Here is a 14,130-nt window from a genome sequence, read left to right on the forward strand (position 1 = left end):
ACAGAGACACCTCCTTCCACAGCGGTCCAACTGAGATTTTTATAACGTTGCCTACTGGGTAGACAAACCCCTTTTATTATGTCTTCAGCATAAACCAAGCACTGTGGGCCTGATTCTGAGTAGGAAGAACATACAAAGAACTGTTTAGGCAGCGTACGGGCGTTCATTGGCGGTGATTGACAGGTGACAGAGGGGTGGCTAAAGTGACACACACTAATGCTGTGTATCATCGGAGTGTTGCAGGTGCGTCGCTGAATTTGGTTGCGTACAGACGCTCAACCACTAACACAGGAGGTCATAGGGCTGGTGCAGGTTTTGATGGTGGGAGGGATTCTGCGCCGATGGTGCGTCTCAGTGTTTGCGGGAATCACCAGGAAGCATCACTGGATCAGAGGTCCATAATTACATGGGTTAGATCAGGGGTAGCCAACCCTGGTCCTCGAGAGCTACCAACAGTGCATGTTTTCCAGGTCTCCTCACAGAATCACAAGTGAAATAATTTGGTCCACCTGTGGATCTTTTCAAATGTGTCAGTGAGTAACGACTACACCTGTGCACCTGCTGGGTGACCTGGAAAACATGAACTCTTGAGGACCGAGGTTGGCTACCCCTGGGTTAGATTAAGGTCCTCGCACGGGCAGGTGTGATGATAGAAGGCATAAGCGATATAGATGAGGTAGTGACCAAGCTGCGGCTGGTTATAGTGGGCACCTGGTCATCTTCTATGAATAAATACATTTACACATCATATGTTTTTGAGGGGTACCCGCAAATATTAAGTATCCCCTGAATGTACTATGCAGGGACCGCATGAGATATCCCAGATATCTGCTGCGGTCCGTCCATTTCTGACAGCAGCCGCAACCCCCTAAGGATTCTATGGGGGGTGTGGTGCTGTCAGACTTACCAAGCTCCGAAATACGTAGCATTCCGGAGTGTGGCCCCTGCAGCTAACGCCATCTGAAGATGGCATTAGCCATTCTAGCTTATAGGCTACACTTCATAAAAATTACTGGGAGAGGGTTCCCTCCCCGGCAATGGCTACCGCACATGTGTGGCCAGCAGACTGCGCACGCGCAGGAGTCCCGCTAGAGGGGGGAAGAGACAGCTGATGTGGCCACTTCACCGAGCACATGGCAGGGACAGGCTCCTTTTGGATCCCCTGTCTCTGCATGTGGTATTTAGTACATTCGGGCGGTATTATCGCATACTGCAATGCGATCATGGGCGCTATTATCGCACCCAGATCGCATTGAGTATGTGATTATTATTGATAAATAGGCCCCTATCTCTCAGACCTCAGGCTAGCACTAAACACATACCAAGTAGACGAGTTAGTACGGTGCACTAATCTGTGCAGAAATCAGAGGTAGTGGATAAATATCCCAATAATAGGGGACATATGATGTGCAACAGACTAGTAATAATAGAAAAAGAAATTAATATACACTTCCCTTGGATGACTACTAGTGGTCTACTCTGTATGTCTTTATATTTCCTATTATTGGGGTATGGGGTGTAACCATCCACCAGCTGGGAGATGCTTTTTCTCTAGGAGAAGTGCCAGGCATTATATCTAAAATATTCAACTAGTTATCTCAGGCCAGCACTAAACTTCAAACCAGTCCAGTGACAGTAGGCCAATACTTTGTCTTCGCTCAACTCAAGCAAGATCTAGGTTATCTCCAATGGTTTGAACAGGTCTCGAGGAGCACAGTCAACTGGAATGAAACTGCCCCATGATATCACTCCTTGATAAAAGTTATCACTCGTTACTTACAGTATCTTAAATGGTGCTCCAACCAATCAGCTCCTAACTGTCATTTTTCAAACACATGACAGTTAGGACTCGGAGTTAGTAACCAGTGATAATAATATCACACGTTGATAAATCTGGGCCTTAGTCTCCGAATGTGCCCAAACGTACTGCCAGACAGGAGAGTAGGTGATTAAATCCACTGATCCCTACAAGAGATTTCCTCTCAGGGAGGCGATATTAACCAAGGTAACCACAGGGTCAATGGCCTCTAAAAGCAGAGTGTTAAAGGGGGTGCTGCATTATATAACTACATTATATAAACTCTTAAAAGGTTATTTGGATTAATAGCAAGTGAATTTGAAGACCATGTAGACCTCTCTAGATAATGACGTCCTGGCACATATTGGCCCCCAATACTTACAGTACAACACAATGGTTGTGTGATATTTTTGCATTTATCCCAGATGATCATTGCCGCTACTAAATTACGCTTGGGTGTAAATGAACTAATCATTTCCCTAGCATCTTTTTTCAATGTACCCGTTAGATTGTAAGCTCTGCAGCCAGAGAATTCTATTTTCTCCTAGTAGAATATTCCCCTGATCTGTAACACAGTGACCAGAAATCAGATAATGAGAGTCAGGTTTATGTCAGGGGGGGGAGGGGTTAGAGGAATTATGCCTGATGAACCAGCAACTCTATGGTTAATAGATCCATATTGTGGATGGAAACTAAAGGTGATGTCACTATGTGCTCATCTTCATATCTCTACCCACACCCTATATGTATTATTCCTATAGGAATGTATAATTTACATGCTGCAGTAGTCCCAGTGGGGCTCCCTCACCCTCAGAGCTCACACTCTGCACATGATAACATAATATGATCTGTACACACAGCAATAATATATATTGTATATACAGTATGCGTTATATATGTACACACAGCAGCACAGTGCTGGGCAGCAGGGAAGGGGTTATTATTACCCTGGTGGGAGGGGGATCTGGCACATCCTCTGTGAGAATGTAGCTGTAGTACATCACATAGATACATATTGAGCAGCATTTGGCTGCGAGGACAGATGGCAGATACAGCTGGGAGCCCCCCACATCTCCCAGCCAGCGCTGAGTGAGGACGAGGCCATATAACTGAGCAGCCACCAGCAGCAGCAGCAGAAATCACCGGGGGCAGAGATCTGACAGCCTCCAGCATCCACCTGAGAGGGGAGAGAGACCCCCCCAGCAACCAACCAGGAGGGAAGTGACCCCCAAGCACAACTAAGGAGGGGAGAGACCCCACATGCACCCACGCAGGAGTGAAGTGACCCCAGCACCCACCCAGAAGTAGAGAGACCCCACAATCACCCACCCAGGAGGGGAGAAACCCACACCCAGCACCCACACTGACACCTGCACTCTCATAGAACCTGCTGTCACTACTGTCCCTGTGTGATGAGCGGTCCTTGCTGCATCCCCTCTGCTGCCCCCTACCCTGTGTCCCCGGCCGGAGCTGTGATGCTGCAGACAGCAGATCCTTGTGGAGCCTCCTGAGCAGGAATGGGGCGCCCGGCCTGTGCCAGGCTGTACCCCAGGTAGTCTGAGCCCGGCTGCACCATGTCGCTGGCTTTCTGCGGCAGCGACAACAATTCCTTCGCTTACAACGTGGACAATGGAGTTCTGAACAACGGCTGCTTCGTGGATGCCCTGAACGTGGTTCCCCATGTGTTCCTGCTCTTCATCACCTTCCCCATCCTCTTCATCGGTGAGTCCCAGACCCCCCCATCCCCCCCACCCTGCGGTCACCTACCTCCAGCTGCAAATACTTGATCCATGGTGGTGTAATACTGCATTCACATTGTGCACTGGATTCATTGGGTCATACACTGGTTATACTGCACATTGTGCACTGTCTGGATCCATAGGGTCATACACTGGTTATACTGCACATTGTGCCCTGTGTGTATCCATAGGGTCATACACTGGTTATACTGCACATTGTGCCCTGTCTGGATCCATAGGGTCATACACTGGTTATACTGCACATTGTGCACTGTCTGGATCCATAGGGTCATACACTGGTTATACTGCACATTGTGCCCTGTGTGTATCAAGAGGGTCATACACTGGTTATATTGCACATTGTGCCCTGTCTGGATCCATAGAGTCATACACTGGCAGTGGTTATACTGCACATTGTGCACTGTCTGGATCCATAGGGTCATACACTGGTTATACTGCACATTGTGCCCTGTGTGTATCCATAGGATCATACACTGGTTATACTGCACATTGTGCACTGTCTGGATCCATAGGGTCATACACTGGTTATACTGCACATTGTGCCCTGTGTGTATCCATAGGGTCATACACTGGTTATACTGCACATTGTGCACTGTCTGGATCCATAGGGTCATACACTGGTTATACTGCACATTGTGCCCTGTGTGGATCCATAGGGTCATACACTGGTTATACTGCACATTGTGCCCTGTCTGGATCCATAGGGTCATACACTGGCAGTGGTTATACTGCACATTGTGCCCTGTCTGGATCCATAGAGTACTGTACTGATTATACTGCTGCAGCTTTGTATACTGCCCACATGATACATAGGGTAAGATACTGGGTATAAAACACATTGTACACTGCACACTGAATTCATAGGATAATGCACTGGATCCATAGAGCAATGCATTGGGTATATAGTACACAGGAGTCCTGATCCATAGGTTACTACACTGTATATACTACTGCACCTTGTATAATGCCCACATGATCCATAGGGTAATATACTAGGTATACTGCATACTGCACACATGATCCATAGGGTGATATAGTAGGTATACTGCATACTGCACACATGATCCATAGGGTGATATAGTAGGTATACTGCATACTGCACACATGATCCATAGGGTAATATACTAGGTATTCTGCATACTGCACACATGATCCATAGGCTACTACACTATTTATACTACTGCACCTTGTATAATGCCCACATGATCCATAGGGTAACATACTAGGTATACTGCATACTGCACACATGATCCATAGGGTAATATACTAGGTATACTGCATACTGCACACATGATCCATAGGGTAATATACTAGGTATACTGCATACTGCACACATGATCCATAGGGTAATATATTAGGTATACTGCATACTGCACACATGATTCATAGGGTAATATACTAGGTATACTGCATACTGTACACATGATCCATAGAGTGATATACTAGGTATACTGCATACTGCACACATGATCCATAGGGTAATATACTAGGTATACTGCATACTGCACACATGATCCATAGGGTAATATACTAGGTATACTGCATACTGCACACATGATCCATAGGGTAATATACTAGGTATACTGCATACTGCACACATGATCCATAGAGTGACATACTAGGTATACTGCATACTGCACACATGATCCATAGGGTAATATACTAGGTATACTGCATACTGCACACATGATCCATAGAGTGATATACTAGGTATACTGCATACTGCACACATGATCCATAGAGTGACATACTAGGTATACTGCATACTGCACACATGATCCATAGGGTAATATACTAGGTATACTGCATACTGCACACATGATCCATAGGGTAATATACTAGGTATACTGCACACTGCACATAGGGTAATGCACTGAGGATAATGTACATTGTTTATTAGAGGTCTATAGGGCAACACTCTGCATACGCTGCTCATTGTATACAGAGTGTACATACAGCATTATTCTGCTCACGTGTTTGAAATTCCAGGTGTGATTAAGAACACAACAGCCTCATCTTCTATACAGTACAAGTTAAAAATTCCCACTGATACGTGTCACACTCAGAGCATTCATGTACCAAAGAGCTTGCAATCTATTTTGTTACAGGAAAGTAGTACAGTAGCTTGTGCTGTGCCTGGAGAGGTGAGTGCCGCAAGTTGCAGCTTGTGTCCTTTCATTTGCGTGCGGAGGGTCTGATGGGAGAGTCACTGAGGGGGGGTCTCTGTCTGAGGCCCTCTGACCTTCTGGCCACCTTGTACAGATAGTATTGTGTGAAAGAGGCAGGTCCTGCATTGTTCTGTGATGTCATCATTACCGCTCAGTACATGGTGTGAGCAGGAGGGGAGGCCAGGCGCTGTTATTAGTAATAACCACCTCTCACCTGGTTACATCACAGAAAGTGCGATGTTCTGGCGATTCAGCACAATAAGTTATTCCTGTCATCCGGGGAAGGTCTGCTCCTCCTGTACAGAACTGTCTTGCTGGAAATATCTTAATATCAGTAAAAGTCCAGAGAACATGATGAAACTATGCAGAAAACTGTGGTGTCTCTAAGGGGCCTATTTATCATTAAATATTTGCGCCATATTCCCCGAAAACACCAGTGTCGGGGAATATCTGCAAATATTAAGTGTCCCACAGATGTACTATGTAGGGATTGCAGCAGATATCGCTGAAATCTGCTGCGTTCCATCCATTTCTGCCAGCAGCCACAACGGTATGCGGTCAGGAAGCCGGTGGTCAAAATGCCGACCCCCGGCTTCCCGACTGTCATATCACAGCAAGGTACTACTGATAGGCGTTGAAATCCCGACGCCTATCATTAGCCCTACGCTGGTATCCTGACACCCAGCATACCGAACGAAGGTAAGCCGCGCGGCAGGAGCGGAAAGCCGTGCGGGGGGGGGGTTAGGTTAGGGGCTCCTGGGGGGGACTTAGGGTTAGGCATCCCCGCGGGAGGGTTAGGGTTAGGCTAGGGGAGGGGATTAGGGTTAGGCACCCCCGGGGGGGTGGTTTGGGTTAGGCACCTCCCCCGGGAAGGTTAGGTTTAGGGTGCGGGGAGGGGGGGGTTAGGGTTAGGCACTCCTGAGGGGGGGAGGCTAGGGTTAGGCACCCCCCCGGGAGGGTTAGTTTTAGGGTGCGGGGAAGGGATAGTTAGGTTTAGGCACCCCTGGGGGGAGGTTAGGGTTAGGCACTAAGATGGAAGGTTGGGGTTAGGCACCCCTAAGGGAGGGTTAGGGGGGGAGTGTTAGCGATAGCCCCAATACTTACCCTGTCAGGATCTTGTCCTTTCTAGCTTCCGGCGTCGGTATTACATCCGCCAGGCTTAGGTCCGGATATAATACTGATTCCGCCACAACAGTTCTAGGTTGCTATATGGGTTGCGATGCTGACGGATTTACCAAGCTTCGGAATGCTCCGTCCCCGCAGCTGGCACCATCTAAAGATGACATTGTGATACTATAGCCTATAGACTACATGTTGCAAAACTTACCGGAAGAGGGTTCCTCCTGGTCCCTCCCCGGCAATGACCGACGCACATGTGTGGTATGTAGACTGCGCACGCGAAGGAGTCTGATGCGGTCAGTTCATTCTGAGCACATAGCAGGGACGGGCTCCTTTCGGGGTCCCTGCATGTGCTATAATTTCATACATTCAGGAGTGATTATCGCATAGTACAATGTCATCCTGGCTGCTACTATTACTCTGCAGATAGCATTGCAGTATGTGATTATTGGTAAATGGGCCCCATGAAGAGAGATAAAGTGGAGATGTTCCCAAAGCAACCAATCAGCTTCTACCTGTCATTTATCTCGCACAGTCTGTGAAATGACAGAAGCTGATTGGTTAATTTGTATTGCAGAGCTTGGTAAATCCAACAGGATCTCATCCCACATAGAAAATTATGGGGGATACGGCTGCTGTTGGAAATGGAGGGATGGCAGCAGATAGTGCAGATACCAGCTGCTTTCCCTCCATTAAACATCTAGGGCAGGCCTGGCCAACCTGTGGCTCTCCAGCTGTTGTGAAACTACAAGTCCCAGCATGCCTTGCCAGAGTTTTAGCATTCCCTAATAGCAAAACTGTGGCAAGGCATGCTGGGACTTGTAGTTTCACAACAGCTGGAGAGCCACAGGTTGGCCAGGCCTGATCTAGGGGATACTTAATATTGTGAATATCCCCCAAAACGAAATGGGTGTTTACCGGAAATAGGCTACAAATATTTAATGGAAAATTAGTCCCAAGGCTTGATACATATCCCATTTTGTGCGAATTTACTGCAGTTTGCAGCTGTGTACTTACTGTACTTGTCTGCAGGCCACTACCCTCCTCGTCCCGCCTCTTGTGTCTGCCAGATCGGCATACAGACTACGGGGTCTATTTACTAAGCAGTGTTAGAAGACAGAGTGAAAAGTGATAAGGTGCCAGCCAATCAGCTCCCAACTGTCATTTTTCAAACACAGCCTGTGAGATGGCCGTTGGGAGCTGATTGGCTGGCACCTTATCACTTTTCACTCTGGTCTCCTAACACTGCTTAGTAAATAGACCCCTATGTGTGCCCTTTTTTTCCCTGTGGGCAAGCTCATAACCTGCTTCTGTATTTTACAATAAGCAAACAGTCATATATATCCAACTCAGCTCCAATACGTTTATTTAAACTTCCCCAAGAGGTTCTGCAGCAGGAATGTTACTCACCAAACGTACCAGCTCTGACAATGGAAGTTGTCTACGAATGACAAATACTGCAGACCACAAAACCAGACAGTGGCCCAGCTTGGACCATGATCACCCCTCTTCCTCTTAAATAAAGAGGCGTCATTTATAATTTACTGTTACCCGTCATCTTCTGTGAGTCTAGAAGCTCAGCACCACTGCCTGCTTTTGGGCTTTATCCTACTGAATTGAGGGCATATCTGGAGGTCATGGAACGGAATTGATGGTGGTCTGAGCCGTGTACAGAAAAACTAAACGTAGAATAGAATAACTACTGCTCCAGCAATAACATTAATATTATAAAGTGTAATTCCTCAATGAGTAATGGGCTTATACCGTATATCAAATAACATTTTCAGGATATCCCCAAAAATAGAAAATATTAAGCATCACTGGAATGTTCACTGAAGCGCCAAAAGTCATGGGATAGTAGTATGTAAAGGTAATGGTAGGTGGCGTTACCGTACTATGCCGTCTTGAAAATGCCCAGACCTGCATCAGTTGTTATCTGATATCTATGGGGGGCTGCTAAAACGCCAAATTTACCAAGCTTCGGGAATGCAAAGCATGAGCCGCGATAGCTAAAGCCATTGTTGTCTATGGGCTATTCACTGCATAACGTTCCTGGAGAAGGATCCATAGGATTCCTTCCTGGTAAAGTTCGCTCCGGTACTGTCCGCTCGCACATACGCAGTCAGCTGATCATGCATGTACAGTAGCGCGGCCGGGTCCCGGATCACATTACCTTGTTCCTGGATATGATCTACAGTACATTCCAATATTCTTTCATTTCTTATTTTCACGTTAACAATTTATAATTATCAGGACCAATTAAGAAGGATTAATAAATCTGGGTAGTTGGTATTTTGGGATATGGTTAAGTTACCGGAGTCTGGAATGCCGGCCGCCAGAATCCCGATGCGGAAAGCCTTATTTGGGATTAAAGATAGGTGTCTAAATCCTGACGCCGAAATCCCGACAGCCTCCATGCCAAATGAAGGTAAGCGGGGTATGTTTGGTGTTAGGCGCAGGGGGTAAGGGTTAGGTTTAGGGATCCCAGGGGGAGATTAGGGTTAGCCACCCCTTGGGAGGGTTAGGCTAGGTTAGGGTTAGGCACCATCGGGGGAAGGTTAGGGTTAGGCACCACCGGGGGGAGGTTAGGGTTAGGCACCACTGGGGGGAGGGTAGGGTTAGGCACCACTGGGGGGAGGTTAGGGTTAGGCACCACTGGGGGGAGGGTAGGGTTAGGCACCACCTGGGGGAGGTTAGGGTTAGGCTAGGTTAGGGTTAGGCACCACCGGTGGGAGGTTAGGGTTAGGCACCACCGGGGGGAGGTTAGGGTTAGGCACCACTGGGGGGAGGTTAGGGTTAGGCTAGGTTAGGGTAAGGCACCACCGGGGGGAGGTTAGGGCTAGGCACCACCGGGGGGAGGTTAGGGTTAGGCACCACAGGGGGGAGGTTAGGGTTAGGCACCACTGGGGGGAGGTTAGGGTTAGGCACCACAGGGGGGAGGTTAGGGTTAGGCACCACTGGGGGAAGGTTAGGGTTAGGCACCACTGGGGAGAGGTTAGGGTTAGGCACCACCAGCGGAAGGTTAGGATTAGGCACCACTAAGGGAGGGTTAGGGAGAGGGTTAGGGTACTTACCAGTCCCAGTCGGGATGTAGAATGTTTGGGCTTCCGGCGTCGTTATTTCATCCGCCGGCATTACATACCGATTCCGGTATTTTCCTAAAGTAGTTGCACTGTCCTTTCCCTCTCTGTTATAGTGGAAGTAGAGGGCCCCAATTATCAATAAATATTTGCGGATTATGCCCTGAAAACACCTGTTTTTGGGGTATGCCCACAAATATTTAATATCCCCTGAATGTATTATGGCAGTGGCCGCCGCGCATGTGCTGTCAGTAGACCGCGCATGCACAGGACCTCCGGCACAGCAGTGAAGAGACCGCTAACGTGCGCACTTCACTCGAGCACATCGCAGGGGTAGGCTGCATTTGGAGCCCCCGTCCCTGCGGTTTCTTTATCATATATCTCAACACTATGGAATGTGATCTGGGCGTGATATTAGCACCCATGATCGCATTGTAGGATGCGATCATGGGCACTAATATTGCGCCCAGATCGCATTCCAAATGCGATTATTAATAAATGAGCCTCTCAGTATCTCTCAGTCATTTATTATTGGGGCTCACCTATAATTTAGGATCCAAGTCACTGCAAGGTGCGGCGTTGGATACTAAAATACCAGATCATTTCACTATTGGTCCAGTGCGGAGATGGCTGTGGCAATACCTACCACTGCTACTAATTAGTGGCGGAAATCTGCCATCAACTCCAATAACTGCAGTTTTCAGGGAGTCATTTACAGGCGCTGCCGCAAGATTTTCCAAACAGTCAGTTGTTGAAGTTTTTACTCCAGACCCTCGTTGTGGATTTCTTTGGACAGCGTTGATAAATGGCACGGACACGCTCCTCTTGTTCATCAGCAACGCACGGTCGCCAGGGGCTTTTACCTTTACACAAACATCCAGTTGTTTCAAATTTCTTGTGCCAATTGTAGATGGATTGTCCAGTCAGCTGTGGTTTCCCAAATAGCATTCTAAAAGGTTGTTGCGCAACTGTAACGGAACCCGTTTAACTTCAAACGCACAAAACGCCTTCTCCACAGCATTTACGGCCATCTTGCCCGACTGGTCCCGTGATGCACTTCCAGTTGCTTACGTCACCGTGGCCTTCCATAGTTAAAACTGCCATGAAACTGTGTAAGATGCGTTTAGTTTTCTTATTAAATAGATGTTATTTTATAAATTGTTAAAATTATCTATTTCTTTTATACTAACTATATATATTTATTTCCATTTCGTGAGATTTAATGAGCAATCTCTTTCATGGTCAATCTCTACGTGCCCATTGGGCGGCCATAAGGTTTCACAAAGCATTTTTGAAAAATGACTCCTGGATATTCCCCATCTTACCTCTGTCTCTCTAGATTGGGGCTGATGAAAGGTTGGATGCTAATCTGAAGGAGTAACCAAAAAACACAGGGGGAGATGTATTAAGCCTTGGAGACAGATAAAGTGGAGGAGAGGTTAGGCCTAGGGTTACGTCTGTGATGGGGGGGTTAGGTTTAGGGACCTGCCGGGGTGGGTTAGGGTTAGGCACCAACCAGGGAATGTTAGGGTTAGGCTGCAGGGAGTGTGTGTGGGGGGGAATTAGGGTTAGGCACCACCGGGAAAGGTTAGTGTTAGGCACCGCCCGGGAAGGGTGAGGTTTAGGCTGCAGGAAGGGGGGGTTAGGTTTAGGCACCACTGGGGGGGGGGGGTTAGGGTTAGGCACCACCAGGGGGAGGTTTGGGTTAGGCACCATCGGGGGGAGGTTAGGGGGAGAGGGGGAGGGTATGGTTACTTAACGGCCCCTTTCGGGATCTTCACCATCGGGATGCCGCAGTCGGACTTCTGACCACCGGCATCCCGTCTGCCGGTATATCTTACCGATTCTGCCACACTAACAACAGGGCGACCAGGGCAGTCACCCAAGGGCCCTTACACACAGCTGCATGACTAGTGTGTGTGTGGGGGGGGGATAGAATTGGATGGGGCTTGGTGGGGTCACTGAGACATAATATGGACGGGGAGTTCTTTGTATAATAATGTAGCGTTACAGTGTTCTCAACACAGTTGTGGTGCTGGGAGCATTCACACATTATGGGAGAGAATGATCAAATCTTGAAGACATAAATTGGAGAGAGATAAATCATTCAGTTTCTAACGTCTCCACTTTCTCTCTTTCCAAGATTTGATAAATCTCCCCCTATACTTTGTAATAACATCGCCAGCATATTTTCACAATTTTATTGATAGGGGCTGCACACAAGTTAGTTGCCCTAGGCCCCCACAAAGCTTAATCAAACCCTGAGTTTTAATAAGACAGACGTTTAGTAGGACTATATATAGAAGTTATAACATACATGTACATACACAGAACAATTAAAAGTGTGACCATCATAGTGCACTAAACTTTATTACAGCAACACCAATGAAATGAAATGAAAAGACAATCAGGGAGATTCGTAGACATAGCTACACCTTGGTACTTGTAGTGCGTCACTTAAGTTATTACATTAGTATTACCGATACAGATTTACACATGTTTCGGTGGGCAGACAGTATTTTGTTACAGAATTTGCTATCTGAGCAGACATCGTGCCTCCCATAGGGGCAGAACAGGCTCATGTGCACTATGTGGTACTTATCACCGGTCAGGTAGGTATTCCCCTGGGCACATTACCTCCCCCCCCCCCAATGCATTGATCCTGACCTACAGTCTGCGTCATAGAACCCACAGCCCCTCTTACAGATTGGATGTATAATAATGTCACGTTACTCTGATATAATCCAGGCGAGCAGTGTAACCCCAAGGTCTGCGTTATACCTTATAACAGACGCTGGTCAGACATTTCCAATTTCCTGCAATTTATTGCTTCTATATTTCCATTAGATGCTCTGTAAATCACAGGAGTAACTGTGATTTAGAGACCAAATAAGCCTGGACCTCTGCAGAGTCACACGATATGCGATAACGAAAGATCTGTGTTATACACTTTCATTTATAACCTTTATTTATTACAACTAAACAAAGCACTTTCCAGAGAATATTTATCATTCACATCACTCCCTGACCCAGAGGAGCTTACAGACTAAAGTCTCTAACACACACAGAACATGCAAACTACACACAGATATATGCTGCAGTGTTATACCACTGCTGCCCCCCCGGCAGGTACACTATGGTGTATATGTGTGGCCTGATAGGTACATTATTATGTAGTGTGTGTATCTATGTAAAGTATATCCAGGTGCACTAGGTATGATAATAGTAATATTGCATAGTGTGTTAGTCTGGGGAAGGTATTACACTATTACATGTGAGATGCGCTGTATCAGTAGTGTATACATGTATCCGGGTGCACTAGGTATGATAATAGTAATATTGCATGGGGTAGGTGTATGTGAGATGCGCTGTATCAGTTAGTAGTTTATAAATATCACTGGGTGCACTAGATAGAATATTAGTAATATTGCAAAGTGTGTTAGTCTGGGGAAGGCATTACATTATGACATGGGGCAGGTGTAGTATTTGGGATGCGCTGTATCAGATAATATTGTGTAAATATATCCGGGTACACTAGGTATGATAATAATAATAATATTGCATAGTGTGTTAGTCTAGGGAAGACATTACATTATTACATGGCAGGTGTAGTATGTGAGATGCGCTGTATCAGATAGTAGTGTACACTAGGTATGATAATAGTAATTTAGCCTAGTGTGTTAGTCTAGGGAAGGCATTACATTATTACATGGGGCAGGTGCAGTATGTGAGATGCGCTGTATCAGATAGTAGTGTATAAATATATCTGGGTACACTAGGTATGATAATAGTAATATTGCATAGTGTGTTAGTCTAGGGAAGGCATTATATTATTACATGGGGCAGGTGTAGTATGTGAGATGAGCGGTATCAAATAGTAGTGTATAAATATATCCGGGTGCACTAGGTATGATAATAGTAATATTGCATAGTGTGTTAGTCTGGGGAAGGTATTACATTATTACATGGGGAAGGTGTAGTATGTGAGATGCGCTGTATCAGATAGTAGTGTATAAATATATCCGGGTGCACTAGGTATGATAATAGTAATATTGCATAGTGTGTTAGTCTAGGGAAGGCATTACATTATTACATGGGGCAGCTGTAGTATGTGAGATACGCTGCACAGATAGTAGTGTATAAATATATCCGGTACACTAGGTATGATAATAGTAATATTGCATAGTGTGTTAGTCTAGGGAAAG

General features: G+C 46.4%; 1 protein-coding gene across 3 annotated transcripts in view; it reads left to right on the top strand.

The window, feature by feature from the left end:
• The first annotated feature begins 2,824 nt into the window (after positions 1-2,824).
• Positions 2,825-14,130, top strand: part of ABCC8 (ATP binding cassette subfamily C member 8) — a 177,673-nt gene continuing 166,367 nt past the window's right edge. For all 3 annotated transcript variants that reach the window (XM_088458254.1, XM_088458255.1, XM_088458256.1), the window contains exon 1: positions 2,825-3,520. In XM_088458254.1, the coding sequence (XP_088314380.1) occupies positions 3,373-3,520 (148 nt within the window). In that variant the 5' untranslated portion in view covers positions 2,825-3,372. The remainder of the gene's footprint in view (positions 3,521-14,130) is intronic.

This window comes from Taudactylus pleione, unplaced genomic scaffold, assembly GCF_031769625.1.
Source record: "Taudactylus pleione unplaced genomic scaffold, aTauple2 ptg000820l, whole genome shotgun sequence".
Taxonomy (NCBI): domain Eukaryota; kingdom Metazoa; phylum Chordata; class Amphibia; order Anura; family Myobatrachidae; genus Taudactylus; species Taudactylus pleione.